Source organism: Vipera berus, assembly GCF_964194415.1.
Source record: "Vipera berus genome assembly, chromosome: 1".
Classification (NCBI taxonomy): domain Eukaryota; kingdom Metazoa; phylum Chordata; class Lepidosauria; order Squamata; family Viperidae; genus Vipera; species Vipera berus.
Window position 1 is genome coordinate 340,603,497 of NC_138202.1, and position 26,120 is coordinate 340,629,616.

General features: G+C 43.6%; 1 protein-coding gene across 2 annotated transcripts in view; it reads right to left on the reverse strand.

Annotated features, from left to right (window-relative positions):
* GUSB (glucuronidase beta) overlaps nt 1-26,120 on the reverse strand; it is a 60,248-nt gene that overhangs the window by 29,924 nt on the left and 4,204 nt on the right. Inside the window, exons 2-12 of one of the 2 annotated variants that reach the window (XR_014024704.1) lie at nt 24,313-24,501; nt 20,867-21,048; nt 18,625-18,767; nt 18,307-18,494; nt 17,033-17,185; nt 14,442-14,620; nt 12,770-12,916; nt 8,334-8,418; nt 6,019-6,195; nt 4,231-4,366; nt 1,959-2,194 (exon numbers count right to left, since the gene is read on the reverse strand). Coding sequence is in view for 1 of the 2 variants with exons in the window: in XM_081314607.1 (XP_081170733.1) it covers nt 2,040-2,194; nt 4,231-4,366; nt 6,019-6,195; nt 8,334-8,418; nt 12,770-12,916; nt 14,442-14,620; nt 17,033-17,185; nt 18,307-18,494; nt 18,625-18,767; nt 20,867-21,048; nt 24,313-24,501 (1,734 nt within the window). In the remaining variant the exon portion in view is untranslated. Of the gene's footprint in view, nt 1-1,727; nt 2,195-4,230; nt 4,367-6,018; nt 6,196-8,333; nt 8,419-12,769; nt 12,917-14,441; nt 14,621-17,032; nt 17,186-18,306; nt 18,495-18,624; nt 18,768-20,866; nt 21,049-24,312; nt 24,502-26,120 lie in introns of those variants that run through there. The other variant, XM_081314607.1, reaches the window with a different exon arrangement.

Sequence of the window (26,120 nt, forward strand, 5' to 3'; positions counted from 1 at the left end):
AGAATGAATATAGAGTCCTGTCATGCAGGTGTGTGTTGATATGGCTGTTTATAGCTACATGATATAAATTAGAGGAAGTATTAACTCCTGCAGTCTCCGTACACCTCTGGATAAGCACTGCACTAAACCATGGTTTAATGATAGTTTAATAAATCACAACCTTCCACACAAATTATGTATGACTGAGTGGTGTGGGAAGCCTGCAGAAAAAGTGATTTCATGAATGTGTAGCTCCAGCTATTATGCTGCAGCCAGTCCTGGCTTCAAGAACTGAAATATTCCAGAGGTTTGCCAGATGGAATTGGTTCCAGCTCCTGTAGCGTTTATTCTGATCCAGCTGGCTTCCAGCTATAATGGGTGGTCTTTCTCTTCTCCTGAGCCATCCAAGAAGAAAAAGACCATCCTACCGCTAGTGAACTTTCTATAGCTCTGGTTCTGTCATTAGGAAAGAAAGAAATCGCAACAGGGACAGTTTACACAGACCTACAACCAGTTATTCAATGAAAGTTCCAGAACATCCCCCCCACTCCTCCAAAAGACGTTCATTCTGTCTCTGCCAATATCTTGCCTGTGGCAAATCTTTGATCCTCTATCTTCCAGCTGCTTATCCTGCTCTGAAATTCTTTGGGCAAAGGATCCTGCCTGCCCTCCTTTGCCTCTTGCTCCTGACTGGGTCCTTATGCCGGCAAAGGAGCCTGTGTGGATCTTTCCACTGGTTCCAAGTGTTCTTCCTTACCTCTTTCTCATTTTCTCTCCCATCTCCCTTTCTCGTTTCATTTTTTTTACCTTTTCTACCTTCTACCTTTGCTCCCTTCTCCTTTGCTACCCCCAATGCTAGGGCCTCATGTACGTTTCTGAGCTTGGTCTCTTTTCCCACCTTGCAGATTAGTCCCCTTCATTTTATTACACGCACAACACACAGACCCATTTGGGGAAGGGTTAGTTAAACTTAAACTGAAGCCGGTAAACATGTCTATGATGAAGATTTCTTCATCCTGTTTCTTCCCCCAAATTTGCACTTCCCTTTAGAATATCCCGCATTGGCTTTTAAGCCTCTTCTTTTAGCCCAGACATGTCAAACACAAGGCCCGGGGGCCAGATCCGGCCCGCGAAGTGGTTTCATGCGGCCTGTGAAGCCATCCTGGAAACAGTGAGGGAATGGCCCCCACTGCCTTGGCCCTGGCCCAGAGACCCTCCTTCTGCCAGAGACCCTCAGATCTGTCCCACTCCTGCCCAGGCCCCCCCCCCATAGGCACCCTTGATGCCAATGATGTAGAGCTGGCCACGCCCACCCAGTAGGCCATACGCACTCTAGCCACGCCCACCCAGTAGGCCACGCCCACCCTGGCCATACCCACCCGGCCCCCTGAGGGCAACTGCAATGCTGATGCGGCCCTCAGTGAAATTGAGTTTGACACCCCTGTTTTAGCCTATTCCAGAATAACAAGAATTGAAAGGGACCTTGGAGGTCTTCTAGTCTAATCCCCTTGCTCATCCCCCTGCTTTCCATCTTTCTTGCAAACTACTGGGATGCATCTGGACATGTTTATGTTTATGGGTGAATGACAGTGTGCCTTAAAAGGCAGCGCGGAAGTCTCACTACCTTGAGCAAGGTTTTTCTCAGGCATTCTCCCTCCTCGAAAGTGCACTTAATAAACCTGCATACCCTAAATTTAGTTCCATGTACAAAACAGAATTCATACAATGTATTCAAGAAGGGATCCAAAGACTGTAAAACACTTTAATAAGGCTAAGAAATGTTCTGACCCTTAGAAATCTGCAGATGTTTTTCAAAATCAGAGAAACGTGTCTGCACAGCACCTTTTTCTCTGACTCCTTTTAAGAATAGAATAAACAGGACTGCCAAATTTTGTCACCAGTCCTGCTGGTGGCTTCGTTGATTAGATTTCACGATCTAAGTACATTTGTTCTTTGACATTCAGCCATAGAAAAGTTACCTGTATTTGAATGTTCTTTCCATAAAACATCTGTAACACGAGCTTCTTAAATGAGAGTTGAGCAAACTTGGAGAAGTGTGCTTAGGGCAAGCAGGTCCTGCATGGCACTGGCGGCATCAAAGATTTGGATTCATTGGCAAGCTTCCAGTATCTATCTTTCAAAAGGAAGGCAGCAGCTTTTGGTTGCCGTTGGCGAGTGAAAATCCCTTTCTTGTTACCCATGACACGTGTCACCCCTGCAGACGGGAAAGGACACGAAAAAGCAAATGGGTGTATTTGAAATATATGACAAATCACGCTTAACTACAAACCAGAATCAATGTATCAGACTGGCCAGTCACCATACTTTCTTAGTCCAGTTCCTGGTTTCTTTCCGTCACCATTGGCTGCTCTTAAGGACTTGGTGAGGTACACAAATAAACTAGGATTAAGCCAGAGAAAGTGGAAATTGGGCATCCCCATGTCCAACTTCACTCAAACCCAGGCTTATAATTAATCATGATTAAAGGATTCACCCCATAAATGTGCCTCAAATGACACGGCAGACAAATCCTGCTGTATTTTAATTATGTTCATTTCTGAGAAACATGCATTAGTAAATGCTAGTTTGCATGCTCAAGCACTAATATGAGGGTATTGTTTTAAATATTTGATTTTTTAAAAAAATCAAAATGTAGTGGTCTTGGGAGGCTAATACTTTCCATAGACCCTTTTTGGAGAAGTGTTGGGATGGGGAAAAGGGAACAAAATAAGAACAGTAGAGTCCCAGCTTGTTTTCTTTTGCAGAAATGGGATTCAGTATTTTGCAGTTGAGTGCGATATGTGTTGAAGTATATTTAGCACGTTGCCTTAAGCCATAATATGATAGGGCAGTAAAGCAGTTTGAAATCATAGCTTATTTATTTATTTATTATTGGGACTTATATGCCGCCCTATCTCCCAAAGGACTCAGGGCGGCTAACAACAATAAAACACAATAATACAAATGTTAAAAAAAGATTAAACTAACAAGCCCCAGTGATAAAATATTAAAAACATTTTCCTTTTTAAAAATCCCTATTGTCAGTCCAGGTCAGCCTGATGGAAAAGAAATGTTTTGAGGTTGCGACAAAAGGACCGGAGATCCGGGGCCATCCGGAGCTCAAGGGGGAGTTGGTTCCACAGGGCTGGCGCTCCCACAGAGGCGGCCTTCCCCCTGGGGGTCGCCAGCCGACATTGTCTAGCCGACGGCACCATGAGAAGGCCCTCCCTGTGTGAGCGCACCGGGTGATGGGAAGTCGTTCCCGGCAGCAGATGGTCCTGCAAATATCCTGGGCCTAAGCCATGTAGGGCTTTAAAGGTAAGAACCAGCACCTTAAATCTCACCCGGAGGGCAACCGGTAACCAATGCAGCTCACGCAGGAGGGCTGTAATATGGGAGTATCAGGATACTCCCATCACTACCCGCGCGGCCGCATTCTGCACCAGCTGGAGCCTCCGGGTGGTCTTCAAGGGCAGCCCCACGTACAGAGCATTGCTTGATATTGGCTTATTGATTGCAGCTTTGGCTTGGAGGCTGGGCTTACAAAATATATTGTTTTCCTCACATAAGATACTCTTCCCCATGAAAAAACTAGTGAACCATGCCACTTTAAAAAAAACTCTGATTTACTGCTATAAAATTAATGGATAGTTCTATACCAGGGGTCTTCAAACTTGCCCCTTTTATGACTTGTGGACTTCAACTCCCAGAATTCCTCAGCCAGGCACACTGGCTGAGGAATTCTGGGAGTTGAAGTCCACAAGTCATAAAAGGGGCAAGTTTGAAGACCCCTGTTCTATACTGTATTGACCTTGTCTGCCCATCACACACAATCAAAAACAAACTACAGTGTGGCCCAGTGTGATGCATGTACCTAACCAGCACCAAGCAATGTTGTAGTGTAGCACTGAAAGCTCCATTGCAAACAATAATTACACCTTGCATTCATACATTTAGGAAGCAGCACAAAATATTTCATGTCTGTTGAGTAGTGACTGGATTGAGGGCTTTTAAGCCTCCAAGTTAGAGGCTTACTTTATATAACAGAATTGTTAAAATCTTGCCAATGACACTATCAACAAGGTATCATGGAAATAGTTTTACAAGTGGTTGAGATTAATTAGCTTTTCCTGTTTTGTCACTGAAATGTTTATGTAAATATTTATGTTCCAGCCCAAACATTCATTTTAATAAAACCAGCCCTAAACATTTGGCAGGACAATGTGGCAGCTTTATCTAATAAGCCCTTACCTTGTTCTGTCATAAAATCGGCAAAATTCCAGATGAGCTCTCCAATTACATATTCCTCCCTCTTTTGGTCTAAGACAGCATGATATTCCTTGAGCACAGCTGTCTGATATTCCTCAGAGAACATGAGAGGGGGATCCTACAGACACCAGAAAAGTGGGGAGGGGTGGGCATGAGTCTAATAAAATAACATATATCCTCAAGAAGTACTCTTGAAGTCAATGGCAACAGAGCACCATCTAGCCCCAAGTAATCTTATATGAGGATTCAGAAAAATCATTTAATTAGTACAACGTGCTTAACCTGATACCTGCATTTTCCATTTTCTGCATTTGAACAATGGACTCTAAACTAATTCAAGGACTGGATGTGTACAACACCCTAAATTACAAAAACAGTAACCAAGTTTAGAATGTTGTTGCAAATGCAGTTGCTGTGCCTTTAGTTATGACCTGGTGAAAGTAGCGTGTAAACATATCCAGGGAGATCATTTAGCTCTGCCCCTTGCTTAGTGCAAGATCTGTGATGCAAAATACAAATAAAATATCCTTGACAATGATGGTCCAGTCTTTGTTAAAATACCCCCTGCAACAGAAAGCATCTCCTGATAAGTTTGTTTCACATAAAACCTCTTATTGGTACTATATTTCTCCTATGATTAATCCAAACATGTATATATGTATGGTGTATATACGAGGGCAATTCAGAAATAAAACTCTGTTTGGTTATCAGTGACAGACACTCGTAGATACAGAACTTTTATTATACACATTAGAAAACTACAACGTTACATTACTTTTCGACATAGTCGCCATTCAAATTGACGCACTTGTCATAACATCTTACAAGGTTTGAAATTCCTTAGTAGTAGTCACTCGGTGCCAAATCTGGACTATGGGTAGTGGTGGTGGTGGTGGTGATCAAAAATGTCCCAATGGAACTGCTTCAAAAGTTCTTGGGTGCGTCTAGCAGTGTGTGGGTGAGCATTATCTTTGAGTTCTCTGGCCCAGGCTGAGAATTTTAACTGGGGTTCTATTTTCAGGGATACTTTAATCTTTTTAATTGTCTTTTAACTTTTATATTTTGTATTGGTATGATTTTAAAATGCCCTGTAAACCGCCCTGAGTCCTTCGGGAAAGGGCGGTATATAAATCTAATAAAATAAAATAAATAAATAAAATAAATTATCGTGAACCAACACCACACCGGAAATCAGCATGCCCCAATGCTTGTTATGGATGGCTTGTCTGCATTTTGTAATGTTTCACAGTAGGCTTCTGAATTGATGGTCAAAACACACTCCATGAACTTCACTAGCAGCACTCCTTTGGCATCTTCACATTTGGCGGGATTTTCTATGGCACCACTTCTGGTGTGGTGTTGATTCATGATATTGCTCGCCTGCACACCACTAGACGCACCCAAGAACTTTGATCACCCTCCCCATAGCCCAGATTTGGCACCATGTGACTACTACTAAGGAATTTCAAACCTTGTAAGACATTATGACAAGTCCCTCAATTTGAATGGTGATTATGTTGAAAAGTAATGTAATGTTGTAGTTTTCTAATGTGTATAATAAAAGTTCTGTATCTGCGAGCGTCTGTCATTGATAACCAAACGGAGATTTATTTCCAAATTGCCCTCGTAGTATATGGATACAGATCCAGTTCCATTTGGAAAAGCCCTGGAAGAATTAATGCCCTTAGTCTAGAAAAAGTCCTGTCTACATCATCTCCCTGCAGACTAATTTATACTGCTGCAATTGCCCCTCAGAATCATAAAACTCACAGCATGAAAGCCACTGATGGTATCTGCTCCATATTCACTCTGAATGATGGGCTTTTGATAGGTAGTATACCAGTGCTCAAATTGTGTCTTCAACTGCAGCTGGATCACTTCCAGATGTCCTGCATCATGGTACCAGGAGAAGTAGCTATTCACACAGATGACATCCACATAAGGTGCCTACAGGAATCTGACGTTAGTTCAGAGAACGATAGAGATCCAGGAGAATATGAAACTCCTTATATGAAACAGCTGGACCTATTCTCTTTGAATATTTACTTGGTTAAAATGAAAGTTGGTAACCCGTGTGGCCAAAATGCTGAAATTTTCTGCTTCAGATTATACTCTGAATCACAAAATTGTGGAAATGGAAGGGACCACAAGGATTATCTAGTCTAACTTCTGCAACATGAAGGGTTTTAAACCATCCTTGAGATGCAACTGTCTAACCTCTTCTTAAAACCTCCTGAGACAGAAAACCCACAACCTCTCTAGGCAGACAATTCCACTGTTATAACACTGAAATCCTTGCTATTTGGAAGCATTATGTCTTTTCCTTTGTAAGAGGAAGCACTAAATTAGAAATGCTATAACTTGGGTAGATACCTGTACTTTTATTTTGCTCATAAAATCCTCCAGTCTCCACCATCCCCATAATGAGTCACATATTGGTTCACTGTCCCAACCAGGGGCATCAATACTCTTGCACCACATTCCCTTCAGGCTTCAGTGGCTGAATTAAAAGCAAATCAATGCAGCCTTTTTAGCTATGAATTCTAAGCTATGAGTTCTAAGATGGCGGCGCCTGGATCGGCTGCGGCTGCATTGGCTCTCGAATGCAGCAAGATCTGACTGCTGGCCCAGTGACGGATTCTATTGCAAATCAGGGCTGTTTCCGAAGGAGGCAGAGGAGGAGAGGTCCCGAGGCTTATGGAGCGAAGGAACTGGATGAGGCTGTTGGCAGGCGCAGAGGATGGGAGAGAAGCTTTTGGAGGAGTTGTTATTGGTAGCAACGTGCTCCAGGGGCAAAAAGAATCAAGGCCTCTTTAAGGAAAAGGTGAAAGAGACAGGATCAGAAAAAGAAAAGGAGGCAAGGTTGTCGTGGAGGAATACAAGCTAATTTGAGGGCTAATCCACATGGAGCTCCATTTCCATCTGTCCTGTTTGCCATCATTCGCTCCCTAGAGACTAAAATGGAAGATCTGTAACTTGAGCTGGCCATGAACAAGGAGTGTACATCAGAGTTGGTGAACCTTTGAGAGCTGTATGCAACAAAATTTCATTTTGATGTATGCCGATTGGTGTACATTCATAGTGATAATAAAGTTGTTGTTAATAACTGGCCAACCTTGATTTTGACAGAGAAAAACGGACTGTGCACAGCATGCTCAAGCAGCTGTTGCTGTAATCAGATCCAGAAAGTTCTGGATGAAATAAATTCTGCACATATGTTTTAATTGGAGTTTAGACTTGGTTTGGCACTGGCAGCTGATGACAGAGCTTCCCACCCTTCTGAAGCCCAAAACATTTGTCACGTGAGCCCAAAGGTAGGCAGTTATAAAAGGAGGGGAAGCTCCCTTCCAAACAAGAAAAAAATGGAAAATCCCATCAAATGGATTGTCAACTGCTATTGGATGATGAATGAATCTTAGAATAGATTAACAATTGTTAAGCAGGATAGCCATACTCTAGCATCTGATTCAGAAGCCGTCTACCTCACACCAATTAATATGCAAACAATTGATAAAGAACCTTGCTATTTTGTCCTGCTTATGGGCTTCTCAGTTGTTTTGGGACGACTGCTAAATGAAGCAAGATGCTGGACTCGATGGATCTTTGATCCAAAAAAAGACCAGGAGTTTCTGCGGGGGGTTCAAAAAGTACAATTCTATGATCAAAGGTCCACATATAAAAAATGGCAGGCTTTGATCATGGGGATGTGGCTGCCATCTTGACTTTTGGACCCTCTCCCCCTCCCCCGGCTAGACATACTTTAAAATTACTTGGAAGAAATATTTCAATACTTCACACCAGTCTGAAAAACAGGATCTGCTGCTTCAGGAATCACTTTAAAGCAGATTCCTTCAAGCAGCCACATCAGCGTCTGACTTTTTACCCCTTTGTTGGTGGGGATAATGAACGCTTCTATGCCCTAAGCACCTAATTTGGAATTCTTTTTCAGTTATTCAACTGATCTCTCAACAACGCAGGATCAACGCTTCTGCTATTCCTCTTTGCAATGAGTGCTGAACAAGGTTTCAGGAAGGGCAGTCAGGAACACTTCCTGTTAAACTCAATCAGAACCATGCAATACTTACCCCCTGATCTCGGAGGTAATTAGCATTCGAGACAAATGTCACAGGCCGGGTGGGGTCCAAAGCTTTGGTGTGGCCTATCACTGTCCTGCAGGGCGAAGATAAAATTCAAAAGATCAGGATTGTTTCTTTCTGCCGTACATCAAGTACAGTTCAGTGCAGCATTCTTTCCTCCATAGGAACAGAGGATCCTTCCAAAGGTAGCAATAGCACTAGCACGAGTTATATACTGCTTCACAGTGCTTTACAGCCCTCTCTAAGTGCTTTACAGAGTCAGCATATTGCCTCCAACAATCAGGTTCCTCATTTTACTGACCTTAGAAGGATGGAAGGCTGAGTCAACCTTGAGCCGGTTGAGAATCAAACTGCTGGCAGTCGGCAGAATTTACCTGCATACTGCATTCTAACCACTGCGCCACCATGGCTCTCGATACATGTTGCCAGGTGACATGTTGAAAACTTCTACCAGCTGTACATTCCCTTTACTATAAAGGGAAGCATAGGTAGTCCTCCTGTAACTGGAAAGCCTTAGTAAGGCCACACCTGGAATACTGCATCCAGTTTTGGTCAGCATATTACAAAAAAAAAAAAGATATTGAGACTTTGGAAAAAGTGCAGAGAAGAGCAACTAAGATGATTAAAGGCCTGGAGACAAAAACATATGAAGAACGATTGCAGGAATTGGGTATGGCCAGTCTAGAGGAAAGGAATAGGCCAGTCTAGAGAAAATACTGGAATGATAACTCTATTCCAGTAGTTTATTTTATTTATTTATTTATTCTTGGGACTTATATGCCGCCCTATCTCCCGAAGGACTCAGGGCGGCTAACAACAATAAAAAACAACAATACAAAAATTAAAAAAGAATTAAATAACAGCCCCAAAATAAATTGACTACACAGTTAAAAATTAAAACATATTTAAAAACCCCATCATCAATCCAGGTCAGCCTGATGGAAGAAAAAAGTTTTGAGGTCGCGGCGAAAGGACTGGAGGTCCGGGGCCATCCGAAGCTCAAGGGGGAGTTGGTTCCAAAGGGCTGGTGCCCCCACAGAGAAGGCCCTCCCCCTGGGGGTCGCCGGCCGACATTGTCTGGCCGACGGCACCCTGAGGAGGCCCTCTCTGTGTGAGCGCACTGGGCGATGGGAAGTCGTCCCCGGTAGCAGACGGTCCTGCAAATATCCTGGGCCTAAGCCATGTAGGGCTTTAAAGGTAAGAACCAGCACCTTAAATCTCGCCCGGAAGAGGGGTGCGACAAAGACAAGGGGGTCAACTTATTTTCCAAAGCACCAGAAGGCAGGACAAGAAACAATGGGTGGAAACTAATCAAGGAGAGAAGCAAGCTGGAATGATGGGGAAACTTTCTAACTGTTATGATCCAGGTGGTCAATGCAAGGCAGGCCTGTAAAGAGTTCTTTATTTCTCTTAAACAAAGTTCCAGCCAATGACTCTTCAACAACTGGTAAAGCTCCATCCTCACACTATCTTGAAGGCAGCCACCCAGCCTCAGTCCCTCAACCAACAGCTCCTATAGTACCAAGAAAGTCCACAGAGTAGGACCACGCTCACAGGGTGGGATCCAGGGTTCCAAATCCAATCCACCAGGCAGGGTCCAGGCACAAGACCAGGTTAGGACAAGAAACAGGTCCCAGAAAAGAAGCAGTTCCAAAGCCCCCAGTGAAGCAAAGGCCAAACGTAGCCACCAGAGAAGGGTGAGGTCCAAAAACAAAATGCAAAGAGCAATCTTCCAAGCTTGGCAACACGAACAGCAACGGGTGGGAGTAAAAGCTGGGGGAGTGTAAAGCAAAGCAAACAATTGTTCCTAGCAAAGACTAACTCCCCACAGCTTCTCCTTAAGTTACTTCCCTCCAGGTTTTCCTTGTGAGGAGGGGTGGGGTGACCTCCTCCAGAGTAGCCTTGCAGCCCTTCTCTGGGCTTGCCTACGTGCCATGCTCCTTGCCCTTGGATTTAGTGGAGTAGGCAGCTGTTCCTCTTCAGAGGAGATTGGCTGCCTATCAGCACCACTGCTGGTCAGTAGCTGATCCTCCCTTGTGTCTGTGTAGGCAGGCAGATCTCCCTCTGGTCGACCACCTCCCCCAATGCCTGAGGGGCCCAGGACAGCATCACCCTCAGCCCCTGCCATGCCTTCCCTGTCAGACGGTCCCAGCTCCAACTCTGCCTCCTCCTCCGAAACAGCCTCTGAGGGGCCCATGACACTAATGGTGAGGACCATTAACCAGTGGAACAACTTGCCGTCAGAACTTGTGGGTGCTTCATCACAGGAGGTTTTTAAAGAGACTGGACAGCCACTTGTCTGAAATGGTATAGGGTCTCCTGTTTGAGCAGGGGGTTGGACTAGAAGACCTCCAAGCTCCCTTCCAGCTCTATTGTGATTGATTAATGGAGCCTGCCCATTATGGTCGTAAGTTGTGATGGTCATAAAGTGGGTCACCCATGTGACCTGTCTGATTTTACCACTTTTTTGCAACAGTCATTAAACAAACTAATCGTTCGCTATGGTCTTGGTTTTCCCCAAACCAAAAGCAAATGTCAGTTTTCAGCAGAAATGTTGGAAAACACAGTTATGTTACTGTGGGATGCCGCAAACAGCTGTAAATGCGAGTCAGTTGACAAGTATCCACATGCAGTCACATGACCACAGAGAGGAGCTGGTCATTAGAACTTTGGAACCAGGTTGTAAGTATCCCTGAGGAGGTCCATAGTAACTTGGTGACTGGTCATAAGTCAAGAACTGCCTGTTGTTGTTGTTGTTGTTAGTTGCGAAGTTGTGTCCGACCCATCGCGACCCTATGGACAACGGTCCTCCAGGCCTTCCTGTCCTCTACCATCTTCTGGAGTCCATTTAAGCTCACGCCTACTGCTTCAGTGACTCCATCCAGCCACCTCATTCTCTGTCGTCCCCTTCTTCTATTGCCCTCAATCTTTCCCAGCATTAGGCTCTTTTCCAGTGAGTCCTTCCTTCTCATCAGGTGGCCAAAGTGTTTGAGTTTTAGCTTCAGGATCTGGCCTTCTAAAGAGCAGTCAGGGTTGATCTCCTCTAGGACTGACCGGTTTGATCGCCTTGCAGTCCAAGGAACTCGCAGGAGTCTTCTCCAGCACCATAGTTCAAAGGCTTCAATTCTTTGGCGCTCAGCCTTTCTTATGGTCCAGCTTTCACTGCCATACATTGCAACAGGGAAGACCATAGCCTTGACTATACGCACTTTTGTTGACAGGGTGATGTCTCTGCTTTTTAGTGAAACTGCCTGTACTTTCCCCATTTGTCATCTGGGCCTTTTTTGACTGCCCAAAGCTAACAAAGAACTGAATCGTAAATTCTCATCCTTATAAGAATTTGGTAGCTAGAAATAACAACACTACAAAGGCAATACCAGGTAGGAAGAAAGTTCCAGCTTTGATCTGGGACATCTCTTATTAAGTAAGGAATCAGAACCAAGAAATCAAAATCAAAAGATTTTTAGACTATTAAATTGGAGGTGGGCAATTTTCCTTTAATCTGGAGCCACAAATTATATTATTTTAAAGAAAAACGATCCACACAGATTTTGTAGGGAGAGGGGAGGGGGAGATAGGATGTTATTGTTGTCCTGGAGACAGCAGGTCTTATATTTTCAGTCTGTTTCTTCCTTGGATGGCACAGACTTTATTTTATTTTGCTCAAAGTCTGTTTGTAAGTCTATAATTATGTGTACATGTAGATGTATAGTCTGGTTCACTAGAGCTTAATAGGCATTACATTTTGTACTTGTTTAAGAAGTGCAAAGTAAGATCATATTTATGAAAATAAAAACAGTAGTAAGATTAAAATTATGATAAAAGATGAATTCTGTTCAGAAGCTTTAACTGGTGCAGAAGGTGATGACACAGGTTTAGGGTGCCAGTTACTGAGTTCAACAAGCTGCATTGACTTCCAGTGGGCTTCTGGGTGCAATTCAAAGTTCTGGTTGACGCCTTTAAGTCCTTCATGACTTGGGACCAGGTTCCCTACAGACTGTCTTCCCCAATTGCCTCTCCAGTGGTCAATGAAGGCCAGGAGAGCCTTTTCTGCTGTAGTGCCCACTCTTTGGTGCTTCATCCCCCTCTGACTTGACCTTGTCCCTAGTGGCCTTCTGATTGGCCTTGTCCCTGGTGGTCTCCTGTAAGGCCTTGACAACTTGATTTTGTAACTGATTGCTGGGGAATTTTAGGAGTTGAATCCACACATCTTAAAATTGCCAAGGTTAAGAAAGGCTCTGTTTGCACAATGAAGATTACCCTACCTTACTGTAAGCCACAAAAGAGCCCTCTGTGTAGGTGATAGCCAAATGTAGGATTACAGCTAACATCCCCTATTCCTATGAGTGCAAATTCCACTTTTTGTGTCCAGTTCACAGACCTCACAGTGCATTCTCAGCTGCTTCCACAAGGCAAGAACTCACTTGAAGTAGTAAGCAGCCACAGGCAACTCTGAGGATGGCTCGTTGGCCACTGACCACATCACAACTGAGGGTCGGTTTTTGTCCCGCCGGATCAGTTCCTCCATCACAACAAGATGGTGTTGCAGAGACTGGTTCCCAAAGTTCAGACTAAACAATGAAGCAAAGAGAGACCAAATGAGAATAAATCAATTCAGGAGGGGAAAATGGACTACCTGGGTAAGGCGTGGACTTGTCATGATGAACACTCCTTCTGAAAGCAAACTTGGATTTAACAGCACTTCCTCTATAGGAAACGAAAGGAATTGTAAATAAGAAGATGGACAAGCCAAGGAATTGTAAATCTGGTTTTGCCAAATAATTAATCCCATACTCTAATTGAGAACTCCTAAAATCCTTATCAACTCAGGCTTATCAGAACTAGGAGAAAGTTGCAATATTTCAGCTTTTAAAGAAATACTTTGCATTACAGAAATCCCTCTACTTTCTCTGGTGGTCCCCAGAGAATTCACTTCTTCATTCTTTCTTGAAACAAATACAAGATGCAAGCCAACTTAAGTCCTGATAGAAGAGCATAATTGCAGCTCAGGGTTGAACTGTGGGGTTCTTGGTGCTCTCTGATTTTCTTGCAGACATTTAATAATAATATAATAAACCTTTATTGTCAAAGTACAACATGTGTACATTGAGATTAGCTGAGCCTCCCCCCGGGCTCTCTCCCCCCAACACACAGTGACAACAAACCCTCCATCCTACCACACCATGTGAACCAACTACACCACACACCGGCCTCCCAAGTCAATTCTGCATAAGTTCACAGAGATTATATCCCATTTAAAAGCCTAACAGCCCACAGATAAAAGCTATTTTTCAGCCTGTTGGTACGGCTGGCTATACTCCTATATCTCCTACCGGATGGTAGGAGAGTAAAGAGATACCGTCTAGGGTGTGAGTCATCCCTGAGAATCTTCCTCACTCTTCCAAGGCAACGAGCCCTGGCGATGTCATCTAGTGGTGTCAGGGGACAGCCCACAATGTCTTGTGCTGTGCTCACTACCCTCTGTAATACTTTCCTGTCCGCGGCTGTCAGACCAGCATACCAAACCACAATACCATACGAGAGGACGCTCTCTATAGTAGACTGGTAAAAGAGGGTCATTAGCCGTTGTTCTACCCTGTTCTTCCGCAAGACCCTAAGAAAGTGAAGCCTCATTTCATTACCAAACTACAGTATGCTATATGTAACACTGATGATGTTACCTAGTTTGGTAATGAAACATCTGCAAGAAAACCACCAAGCTCAGAGAGCACCAAGGACCCCACAGATCACAGTCCCACCAGTTGAAATCCAATGCCTAAAACCCATGGTGAGACACCTGCACTCCTCTAGCTCTCATCGTTCTTGATCACTAGCCATACCGGACCACAAATTCCCCTTCCCTGGCAACTCTGTAGACAATTCTTAGTTTTCTGCCTCCTATCCTTGGAAACCCTGGTATATGGTTGTCCATGACCCTTCATACATGGGTGTTTTCCCATTAAATTATCCAACCTGCTATGAGCCATTTTTTTAAAGTTATGTTTAGCTAGCTGCAAAAAAATGCCCACTTCTGCCTTAGTACGGTATATTATATGATAGAAGACATAAGACATGGGTAGAGTAACCATACCTCACCTGTCATGCATGCCCACTCCTGGGCTTTCATCAATCACAACAATGCCATAAGCATCACAAAGCTCCATGATCTCCTCAGCGTACGGATAATGGCTAGTGCGAAAGGAATTGGCTCCTAGCCAGCGCAAAAGGTTGAAATCCTTCATGATCAAAGGCCAGTCTAGGCCTTTGCCACGGATCTGTAGCAGAACAAACATTTTATTAGCAATGGCTGTGCTGTCCCCATGGTTACAGCTTAACATGGGAGAAATGAAATATGCACTATATCTTTATATTCTAAAAATGAGAGCATATAGTCTAGATTTAATAAGTAGTTTGACAATTCATGGCATGGGGCCGGAGTACCTTAGGGAACATCTGCTGCCGGCATCAAGCTCCCAGCGCCCTGTGCGTTCCCACAGAGAGGGCCTCCTCAGGGTGCCACCGATCAGAGAATGTCGATTGGTGGTCCCCAGGGGGAGATCCTTCTCTGTGGGCGCTCCGGAGCTGTGGAATCAGCTACCGGTAGAGCTCCGGATGGCGCCCGATCTTCGCTCCTTTCGTCGCGATCTCAAGACGTTTCTGTTTGTTCAAGCCGGCCTAGCCTGATGGGGATTGGTGGGGTTTTTAGTCTTGTGTTTTAATTTTAACTTGGTGTTTTAGAACTTGATTCCAACTGTTTTAATATGGGCAATTATTTAATCTTGTTTTAACGTTTGTATTTAGTATTTTATTCTGCCCTGTGAACCGCCCTGAGTCCTCAGGGAGAAGGGCGGTATATAAATATTATTAAAATTAAAATTAAATTAAATTACTGATGTTTTTTTTACTTTTGCCTAATTTTTTCTCTCTCTTTCAGTTTTCTTAACAATAGTTGTTGGGCACGGGGATCCAGAAGAGATTTCTCCGGATGCATATGGAATGCAAAGACCTTCAAAAGAATTAAATATGCTGGTGATGACCTATAAAGCCCTAAATGGCTTGGGTCCGGACTATCTAAGGGAACACCTGCTGCCGGCATCAGCTTCCCATCGTCCTGTGCGCTCCCATAGGGAGGGCCTCCTTAGGGTGCCGCCGGTCAGGGAATGCCGGCGGGTGATCCCCAGAGGGAGGGCATTCTCTGTGGGCGCGCCTGCCCTTTAGAATGATTTACCTGTGGAACTCCGGACTGCCCCCGACCTGCGCTCATTTCGCCGGGACCTGAAAACCTGGCTTTTCGATTTATCTGGCCTGGACTGAGGGGGGTTTTAGTTTTAAATTTTAACATTGTTTTATTGTTGGGCTATTATTAATTTAATTCTTTTAAATTCTATTTTTATCTTAAATTATATTGTCTTTTAAATATTGCCCTGTAAACCGCCCTGAGTCCTTCGGGAATAGGGCGGTATAGAAAACTAATTAAATAAATAAAATAATTAAATAATTAAATAAATAATATTCTTAAATTATATTTATCTACTATAAATCATGGTTGACGATCAGGAATAAAGTATTCTTTCTTAACTATAATCTGAAATTTGGATTTAAACAAGTAGTCCTTAATTTATGACCACAATCAACACCAGAATTTCCATTGCTAAGCGAATTAAGTGAGTTGTGCTCAATTGTATGACTTTTTTGCCACAGTTGCTAAGCAAATCACTATGGTTGTTAAGTGAATCACACAGTCATTAAGCTAATCCGACTTCCCCCATAGACTTTGCTTGTCAGAAACTGGCTGGGAAGATCACAAATGGTGATCACATGACTTCAGGATGCTGCAATCTCTGCAAATATATGCGTTGCCAAGCTCCTGAATCATGTGACCATGGGGATGCTGCAATGGTTATAAGCAGGGCTTTTTTTCTCATTGAACGCTCAGAACGGAGTTCCGGCACCTTTTTTGGATGGAACCTTGTAGGGTAGGCAAGGCGGGTTGTATAACATGTGTGAGTTCCGGCACCTTTTTCTTTTACAAAAAAAACACTGGTTATAAGTATGACTACTAGCCGTAAGTCACTTTCTTCAGTGCCACTACAATTTTGAGCAACCACTAAAGAATACTTGTAAATCGAAAACTACCTGTATATTAAAACTAACAATAGCAGCATTGTATGTCCATTTCTTAGAGAATTCTGGATAAATTAAGATGGCGGCTTAATCTATTCACTGTGGCTTCTCTCTTTTGACCAGCTTTTGAGAAACAGACTGTGTATGGGTGTAGCAAAATTGTAACTAGAGAAAGACTGGATTGTGCATGTGAAATTTAAGCTTATCCAGAAAGATCCAGGCATGATTAAAACACTGTGTGATTCTTTACGACATAGATTGAGAACCTCTTTGTACAATGAGTGCTCTCCCAACTTTTTTTAATCACTTGAAATCTTGCAAAATCTCATGTGAGAACACCAAAAGGGGAGACTTGGCAATCTTGTTTAACTGAGTGTTAGAAACATCTAACTGTGTGGATCATAGCTGGTGGTGAGCCACGCACTCAGGTCCTGGCTTTCATTTTATCAGTAGATTGATCATCATTAACATTTCTTTTCTTATCTGCTTTGCTATTCAATCCCAGTTTTATTTTAGGCAATTCAACAACAGTTCTTCCATCAGTTGGGTGTGAAGGGACTCACATCAGCATCTTCATGTTTGTTGACCCCATGAAAATAGAATGGTTTTCCATTAATAAGAAACTGGTTGCGAGCAACAAAGATGGTTCGGATACCAACTGGCTGCACATAGGTGTCTTCAGAGATGGAGCCATCCACAACGGCAGAGAGTGTGATCTGTGTTTTGAAAAAATCATTCTGGGTCAGTTTTCTGAGGTACTGTTCTGTACCAGCCTGCTACCGGCCCTGCAGAAAAGGCAGGGACAACCCCTTTACAAACGGCAAGAGGCTGGAATTAAGCCTGCCAAATTTATTAACATAAAACAGCAAAACAAGACACCAACCATGAAACAGGAGCTATGAAACAGGAACTAATCAAGCGGTTGCCTTCAGCAAACCAGCCCTCCCACACATTCCCCTTTTATACAGTTCAGGGCGTGGCTTCTCTCTGCCTCCTTCCGAGGTGCCCCATTGCCTTCCTCTGTTTACTCCTGATTGACTGCCTCCTGCGTCGGGCGTCCTTGAACAGGGCCAGCTGTGGGTCATCTTCATCCACGCTGTCAGGCTCACACAGCTGGGTCTCCGTCGTGACCAGGTGGGAGGGGCCTGGCTGAGGGCTCTCATCAGCAAGATCTTCAACCCCCTCAGCAAGCTCTTCAACACCCCCCTCCTCCTCTGAGTCGTCCGACCCAACTGCCGAACCTACAGGCTGACCCTGAATCACAACAGGTACAAGTAGATCTGCTGAGTATCGACACCCTCCATATAAATCACTAGCCACAGTTAAAGTAATCCAAGATCACCCATAATTGTGCGCCCTGTTTGAATTAATGTAAAATACTCTTGAGCTTAGACAAGGGGCAGGAAATTACCCTTTTCACTTTTCATTTAGCTACACCAGGGATGTTTAACTTTGGCAACTTTAAGACCTGTGTACATCAACACCCAGAATTTTTCCTGTAAGTATGGGAAGTTCAAATAGATCTTTAGGGTATAATTCTTGTTTATAAGCAGGGGTATCTGCAGCATCTGGTCAAAAAGTCAAAAAGGTGGCCTTAATGGCTACATCTGTTTTTTCTATTGTGTTGCACATGAAAAGTGCATGGAGCTTTGATTGCATGAACGATAGCTTGATATTTTGATACACCCTGCAAACATCCCTGTTCATAAGCCTTTTGTGGAATCTATGTAGTGAACCATAACTCTATATTAGTCAATCATTCTTTTATTTACAAGAGCCGGAGTTCAAATCTCACCCAGAAAGCAGGCAAACTTAAGAATCCAGGCATGCTAGGTACCTTCAAGGAGTAGAGGTATCCAGGACGTTCGTTCATCAAGTAGGGCCACCAGAGAAGAGGATCCATCACTTTCAGTTCACCAGCTGACCCATTTCCTGTTGCTACAGCAACCTGATCACTGTCATACAAAGTCAGGGATAAAAAGTAGTTTGAACTTCCTCGTACAGACACCAAATAATGAACCAGGCCTGTGTCACAGAAGGAGAGAGAAAATCTTGTATTTGAAAGAAAAAGTGGGGAATAGATGTAACTCCATATAATGGAGGTCTCCCTCAAGAGCCCCCAACACAGTCCTGCTTTGCTTCCTCAGCTTCTTACCAACATTTCCCTTCAAGGCTGTGGTTACTGTGATATCATCAATGTAGGCCAAGGGTGTGGTGTAGAGCAAGACCGGGCGGTGAATTCCAGCATAGTTGAAGAAATCAAATCTTGTGTTTTGAACAAAGTAGCCCTTCGGATACCTGGGTTGAGAGACAGAGAAAGGGAGATAAGATGTCTTGAAAGGGCGAATCTCTATGTTTAAATAAGAGATGGAAAGGTGCTTTAGGAATTAAGAATTACTCATGGAAAATGCCTGAGAATCAACTCGGAGGTCTCTCCTATATGGGAGCACCTACATTGAGGGGCGGGCAAAAACATCAACACAGCAGCCCCAGCCACACAATCAACGACGACTCTTTTTTGGCCCTTGTGTCATGTGCCATGCTTAAAAGGGGCAGGGTTTGAGCCGTTGTGTTGGGCTGCTATCTTGATTTTTGTGACACCCCCTTGTCAATAACCCTGTTCCCACAGCCATCAAACTATTCCAGGGCAAAAATGTACTGTGGCAAGCTCCCTATTTCCCCCACCTAAAAACAATTGTATGAACTAGGAATGCTTGTTGGAATCAACTGGAAACTATCTGCCCTTCAAGTCAGAACAGCACAACCTTTGGCTCATAGATCGTCTGCAAGCCTCAACCCTTTCCTTCAAAAGTTACTGCCGAAGTATTTTTTTTCCAGTTGGATACAATGGAAAATAATTGAATCTAAGGATCAAGCACCCCTTTATGGATTACTGCCTTGTCACGGCGAAGGGGCTTGCGTAACTCAGTGAAGCTATGAGCTATGCTGTGCAGGGCCACCCAAGATGGATAGGTCATAGCAGAGAGTTCTGACAAAATGTGATCCACTGGAGAAGGAAATGGCAACCCACTCCAGTATCTTTACCATTAAAACCCCATAGACAGTGAAGGAAGGACTCACTGGAGAAGAGCCTAATGCTGGGGAAAGATTGAGGGCAAGAGAAGAAGGGGATGACAGAGAATGAGATAGCTGGCTAGAGTCACTGAAGCAGTAGGTGTGAGCTTAAATGGACTCCAGAAGATGACAGATGATGGGAAGGCCTGGAGGAACGTTGTCCATGGGGTCGTGATGGATTGGACATGACTTCACAACTAACAACAACAAAGGATCAAGCAAAAATTGGATTATGTAATTGGGGATTTAAAGTATTTGGAAATCCAGCTATTTGTCAAGGTTCCGACTAATGAAACCAAATAAATCAGAACTCAGAGGCTGAAAGCTTCCTCAAAGAACATGTTTATTGGATACATAATATCGGCATGGTCAAAAGTGAAACCAACTCTAAAATTCCCCTTAGGGATTTAATGCCTAACCAATAAAAACAATTGGCAGGCTCCGTGAAACTTCTTCTCTCCACCTTCCAGCTCCTATGGGAATGACCTTGGTTCCCATGGGACCGCTCCGCGTTTAGTCTAGCAAGGCTGTAGTTTTCTTCCCCCTCTTCCTCCCACCCTGTGGGCTTCAGCCAGGTTCGTTTCAGAAGTTGACACTATTACCCTTAGCATTTGTAAGAACCAAAACATCACACTGTGATAACAAGCTTTGTTTCAGCATTGCATGTTTTATTTCCTTGAATTTAGCATATTGTGCAAACCCAGCTGAAACATGATCAAATTTACTTTCAGTTAAGTGAAGTTTTATTCTGGTGCCAGCCACCTTTTTGCAGCACAGGTGGTCCTTGCTTAACGATCACTCATTCAGCAATTGCTATAACTTGCAACAGCACTGAATGAGTGGTACTTATAACCAGTCCTCAGAGTTCTAGGGATGGCAGCATCCCCAAGGTCTTGTGATTGAGATCCAGGCACTTGGGAGCCAGCTCATGATTTCCACATCACAGCGTCCCACTTTCACGTACTCACCATTTGCCATCTTTTTTTGCTGCCTTCCAACAAGCCAAGTAAATGGGAATTCGCAACTGGGGAACACACAAGGTCCTCACCTAATGACCTGCAGCGATTCACTTAACAACAGCAATCAGGACAAGGTGTCAGCCTTGGCAACTTTAAGATGTGTGGAATTTGATTCCCAGATGTGTGGACTTCAACTAAAACAAGGTGTCAGCCTTGGCAACTTTAAGTCATGTGGACATCAACTCCAAGACTTCCTCAGCCAGACATGCTAACTGGGCAATTCTGGGAGCTAAAGTCCACTTGCCTTATAATTGCTAACGCTGAGAAATACTATAGTGAATTGCAGGGAGCTGTTACACTTACATGGACTCATCGTTCATATACTCAATCGTTCCTGGAGGCAGCGTGTGCAGTGTCAGAGTATTATTGATTGCAACGGTGATGCGGCAGGGCTCTTTGGGGCTCCTATACAAGATTTCACTGATCTCCACTTCAAAAGGGAGGTGTCCTCCTTCATGCTCAGTGACTTCCACACCATTCACCCACTGCAAAAGGGAAAAAAAAGAGTGCTTGGAAGGAATAAGAAACTGAGAGGCCCATTACCAGGCTTTGTGATATGATGCTCATAATACCTCTAAAGCCTTGGTGGAGCAGTGGGCTAATGCCTCCTTAAGTAACACCAGCTGCCTGCAATTAGTGCAGGTTCGCATCCCACCAGGCTCAAGGTTGACTCAGCCTTCCATCCTTCCGAGGTAGGTAAAATGAGGACCCAGATTGTTGGGGGCAATAAGCTGACTTTGTAATAATGCCGCTTGGGGTGTGTGTGTGAAAGCCCTAATAAGCAGGCATATACATAGAATGAAGGCTACTGCTAAGCTTGTAAGCCACCCTGAGTCTTCGGAGAAGGGCGGGATACAAATGGAATTAAAATAAATAAATAAATAAATAAATAAATCAGCGATCCTCAACCTTTATAGCTTGGTGGCCTGGCCCAGCACGCGCGGGGGGGGGAGTGTGAGTGGCAGACACACGCGCATGAGCACAGCTCCATGCAAATGGAGCTTCGCGCACAAGCGGTGGGAGGGTGCTTGTGCTCCCACGTGAAGCTCCACTTGCATGAGCGCAAGCACCCTCCGCTCTTGCGAGTGGAGATTCACACGCGTGCTTGCCCATCTCTCCCGTAATCCAGTTTTGAACAGGCTGTAGCCTGGGCGTAGGGGACCCCTGCTCTAAACGAAATTCTAAGGCCAAATGTATTTTTTAATGAGCCCCATATCTCATAGAATTCCCCCAAATCTTAACAGATTTAACAGTTCCTATAGGATCTTTTCAGAGTTTTCAGAGGAAATGTGAGAGCTCGAGCATACTAACATTCCACGAGATTTGACAATGTCACAAGATTTTAGCCATTTCAAGCCGTTGTTTGGATCGCCATTCAATGTTGCCCAGCAGCTGATGCCTGTGGACACCACATAGCTATTAAGACCGGCTCTGTTTTCCAGTAGCAGTTTATTCTCTGCATCCAGATAGACAACTAGGAGCCCTCCAGATGTGTTTCTGGACACCTATCAGCCTTGTTAAGGATAATGGAAGTTGTTGTCTAACACATCTGGAGTATATCCGGTTGTTTTGTCCATTCTGTGTGCAAATGGATAGTTAACTGTGCAAAAGACTGCTTGTTAAATGTTCTCAGACCTACAGATGTAGCATCACAGTTCCCTGCCAGGAAACACTGGAGCCCAGCAGGAATTTAAGAGATTGACAAGTTTCAGAAGAACATAAGAACATTACTGAATAAGTCTAAGACAGCAGAACTCAGAAAGGCTTCAGAATGGATAATTAAATGTGGTGTTCACACAACAGGTTTAACCAAGTCTTGCACAGCAGACTCAGCATTTACCAATGGGTTATGATTTAGCATATTGCACAACCTCAGCTTGCTTGGTTACCTTGCAATTTAATGCAGCAGGGGAACAAAAAAAAACAACACACAGAACTTTGGGCTTACTTTGAAGTTCCCTTTTTTGCTATGCATGGAAGGATATTTTCAGGATGTTTCCATTCCATTCGTAACTCGAGGATTCCTAGGAGTGAATCTTGTACCTTGAACAAGATCACTCCCTGCTTTCGCTCACACATTCGCTAATCGAATGAGCGGTTTGTTAAGTGCACATGAGGCATCTCAGGGTGGGGAAGGCCATGGGGGGGCTACTAATGGAACTGGCCCCCAAGGCCTCCCTGACCCACTAAGATATCTCATGCTTCTCCCTCCCTTCCCGCCAGGCCAGACTCACTTACCTTGAAAAGACCTTTCTCTCCTCTCTGCTACTGTTTCTTTGCCTTTGAGGAGTCGCTAGAAGCTCCTGGGTGCCACAATATTGCGTGAGTTCAGGCACCCTTCGTCTTCTGCAGAGAATGGGTGCCTGAACTCTTGCGAGATCCCAGAAACTTTCATTTTTGGCATGAAAAGTGTTTGCAGTGCCTGTTTCCTGCCCCCCAACTCTTTTCCACTGTCAGAACACTTTTCACCCGAAGACCTGACAGAGATTGGAAGCTCCGTCAGCATGTAAATGGGTCGCTTGGAAATGGAGTGAATCGCTCCGTTTCCAAGCGCACCATAGGTGGTCGAACACTTTTTGCCTGGACAGAGACCTGATGAAGACTGGAAGCTCCGGCAGTGTGCAAATGGGGTGCTTGGAAACGGAGCGAATCGCTCCGTTTCCAAATGCCCCATTTGCACGCCGATGGGGCTTCCAGTCTGACAGGTCTCCATCCAGGTGAAAAGTGTTCTGGCAGTGGCAGAAAGGAGTTGCGGGGGGGGGAGGCAGCAGGAGACAGGCACCACAAATCCTTTTTGTGCCGAAAATGAAAGTTTCTGGGATCTGTGATCTCACGAGAGTTCAGGCACCCACTGTCTGCAAAAGAGGATGGGTGCCTGAACTTGAGCGATATTACGGCACGCAGGAGCTTCCATTGACTCTCCTCTTCCTCAGCGGCAAAGAAACCATGGTAGAGAGGAGACAGATCTTTGCAAGATAAGTCTGGCGCAGCAGGATGGTAGGGGAAAGCAGTTGTGGGGAGCGGGGGGGGGGGCAGAGCCTCTGCAGTTGTTTGTAAGGGCAAACGACTGCCCTGGTACTGCAATATTCATAATTCTGGGACTTGCTTGTAATCACTAGGGGGCACTTATTGCATAACTTCGAACAGGCATTAAGTGAATGCTCGTAACTCGGGGATTACTTATATTCCTGTACAGATACTGTATTCCTCCAGCAAACTGGATTAAGAAAAAGAAAAAAAGTAATTTTCTTTTGTAGCCTCTAGATGGTGGTAGAGTCTCACCTCCCAGCCAGTTTAGACAGTGTCAAGCAATATAGTCCAGTATTAGAAAAATCTCCATAGCTGGTGAGATAGAAGAGATGAAGATGCAAAATAATGCAACAGTTTTGCTCTTGTTGTTCAGTTATTGACTTTGACTTTTTGCTTTTTTATTGCACATTTGTATCTGTACTGAAAGAAGTTGAAAGTTGTGTTTTTGGTCTTCTCATTTCTTTATTTGTATCCTGTCTTTATTATTTTTACTTTTTCCCCTCTTTGATTCCCTTTTCTGGTTTTTCTACTTGATACTTTATCTTTGTTTAAAACTTAATAAAGTTAGTCACTGATTCTTTGTGAGAGGCCTCATTTCACCAGGATTCTCCATCGAAAATGGTTTTTTTGAGTTCTTGTCACTTCCTACCTTGATCCCTAGTGGTGGCATCCCAGAGTTTTGAGCACCACACTAATGACAAGATACCCTCAATACTCACCACAACAGAGTAATAGTGTGCACTTCCAATTCGGAGTACAATACGAGTCCCAGGATCCCTCAAGAGCCAGCGAGACGGTGGAAGCACCTCCTTCTCGTACCACACCCAGCCAATGAAACTGCGCAACTTTGGATTTTGAGTTATGTCATTGAAGCTGGCGGGGACCGGCATGTCCATCACTGGCCCTGTCTGAAAAGATTGAGACCCATTTATGGTGGAACTGTTTTCCAGCTTTGGTGAGCTCTGCCTTAAGATTCCCAATGTTTTTCTGACTCTAGTTTAGTGATTCTCAACTTTGGCAACTTTAAGATATGCAACTGACTGACATGCTGGAATTGCAACCATTTTCTTTTCTCCTGGCATAAAAATATTAAATATCAGGATAGATATACTCAAAGATTAATGTGACTGCTGACCTGTCTTAAAAAAGTAGAGCGCGGGGTCTGTTTTCAGATATTGCAATCAATGATTTTTTTAAAAAAAAAGATGTCAAGATTTTCCACCTGTGATATAAAGTTTTCATTTCCATGAGAACATACACAAACTTGTGCTTGACCAAGAAAACAGTCCATTCTGATGAACATTCTGTTTTACAGAGTGGTCAGCTAGATTCTTCAGAAATTCCAAGAAGTGTTTCTTAGGACTCTCATACATGTCTCAAAGATGCTTTTTCAAAAGCAAACTGGACTGTGTTTTTTTTTCCCTTGAGGAAGAAGAGGTTTCGCTTTTCATCCACGAAGCTTCATAAGAATGAATCCGTCCATTCCCCCACCATCCAGTCAGAACTGATAAAGCTTCTTGGATGAGAAGCAAAATGTCTTCTTCCTCAAGGGAAAAAAATAGTCCAGTTGCCCTTTGAAAATGCACCATTGAGGCAATCATGACCTGGATGACTGAGAATCTCCACAGACACTCTCATACATGGATGCCAATAGTTGTTCCTCATTAATACACTCTAGACTGAGTTCACGCATATTACTGAGCCATAATATAGTTAGTCTGGTTTTAGTTTAATAAGAAAACAGACCTATCTCTAAAGCAAGAAAATGGTCTGCAGGTCATCCTAATATAAATTTGGTTCAGACAACACAATAAACCATGGCATCATTTTTTTCTTTTCACCTATACTGTGAATCCAGCCGTGGTATTCTCACAGTGTGGCTTATCACTTAGTGTGAAATATGAACCTACACTAGCTTATTCAGAGAAACTATGTTTAAACAACTGAAAAATGCTGTTTTATTTGCATGATACAATTTATATGGCTTCTTATTTTGTCCTTTCTTGGGGTTTACAGATAAAATGGTTTGATGTATGACTCCAGGCATTGACTCTCATTTTACTTTCACTTATCCTATTAAGTCTTTTTTATTACTCTTTCTTGGCAAGTTTCAAACAGGGTCTGAGTAGATTTCCAAAGCTCTTCTCCCTAATTTCCAGATCAAATGATCTTTTTTCTTTCTTAACTCAGCCCTCCAAGGATGATTCCTGCTTATCAAGAAAGGAAAATCACCCTTTTCACTTCAGATGTCAATGTTTATTTTTTCCCTTCACACGACATGTAGAAACCCCACCTATTTTGGGATGATCTGAACTTTCCTTTCCATCACAAATGAGGATGTTGATAGTCAGAGCTTACTTTATATAGGTAGTCCTTGACTTATATAAACTCAATAAACTTAGAGAGGGCTTGGGAAGGATTCCATGGATGAGAATCCTCAAGGAGAAAACAACTGAAGAAGCTTGGGAAATTTTGAAAAGTGAGATAATAAAAGCCCAGTCTAGCATAATACCAACAAAGAAGAAAA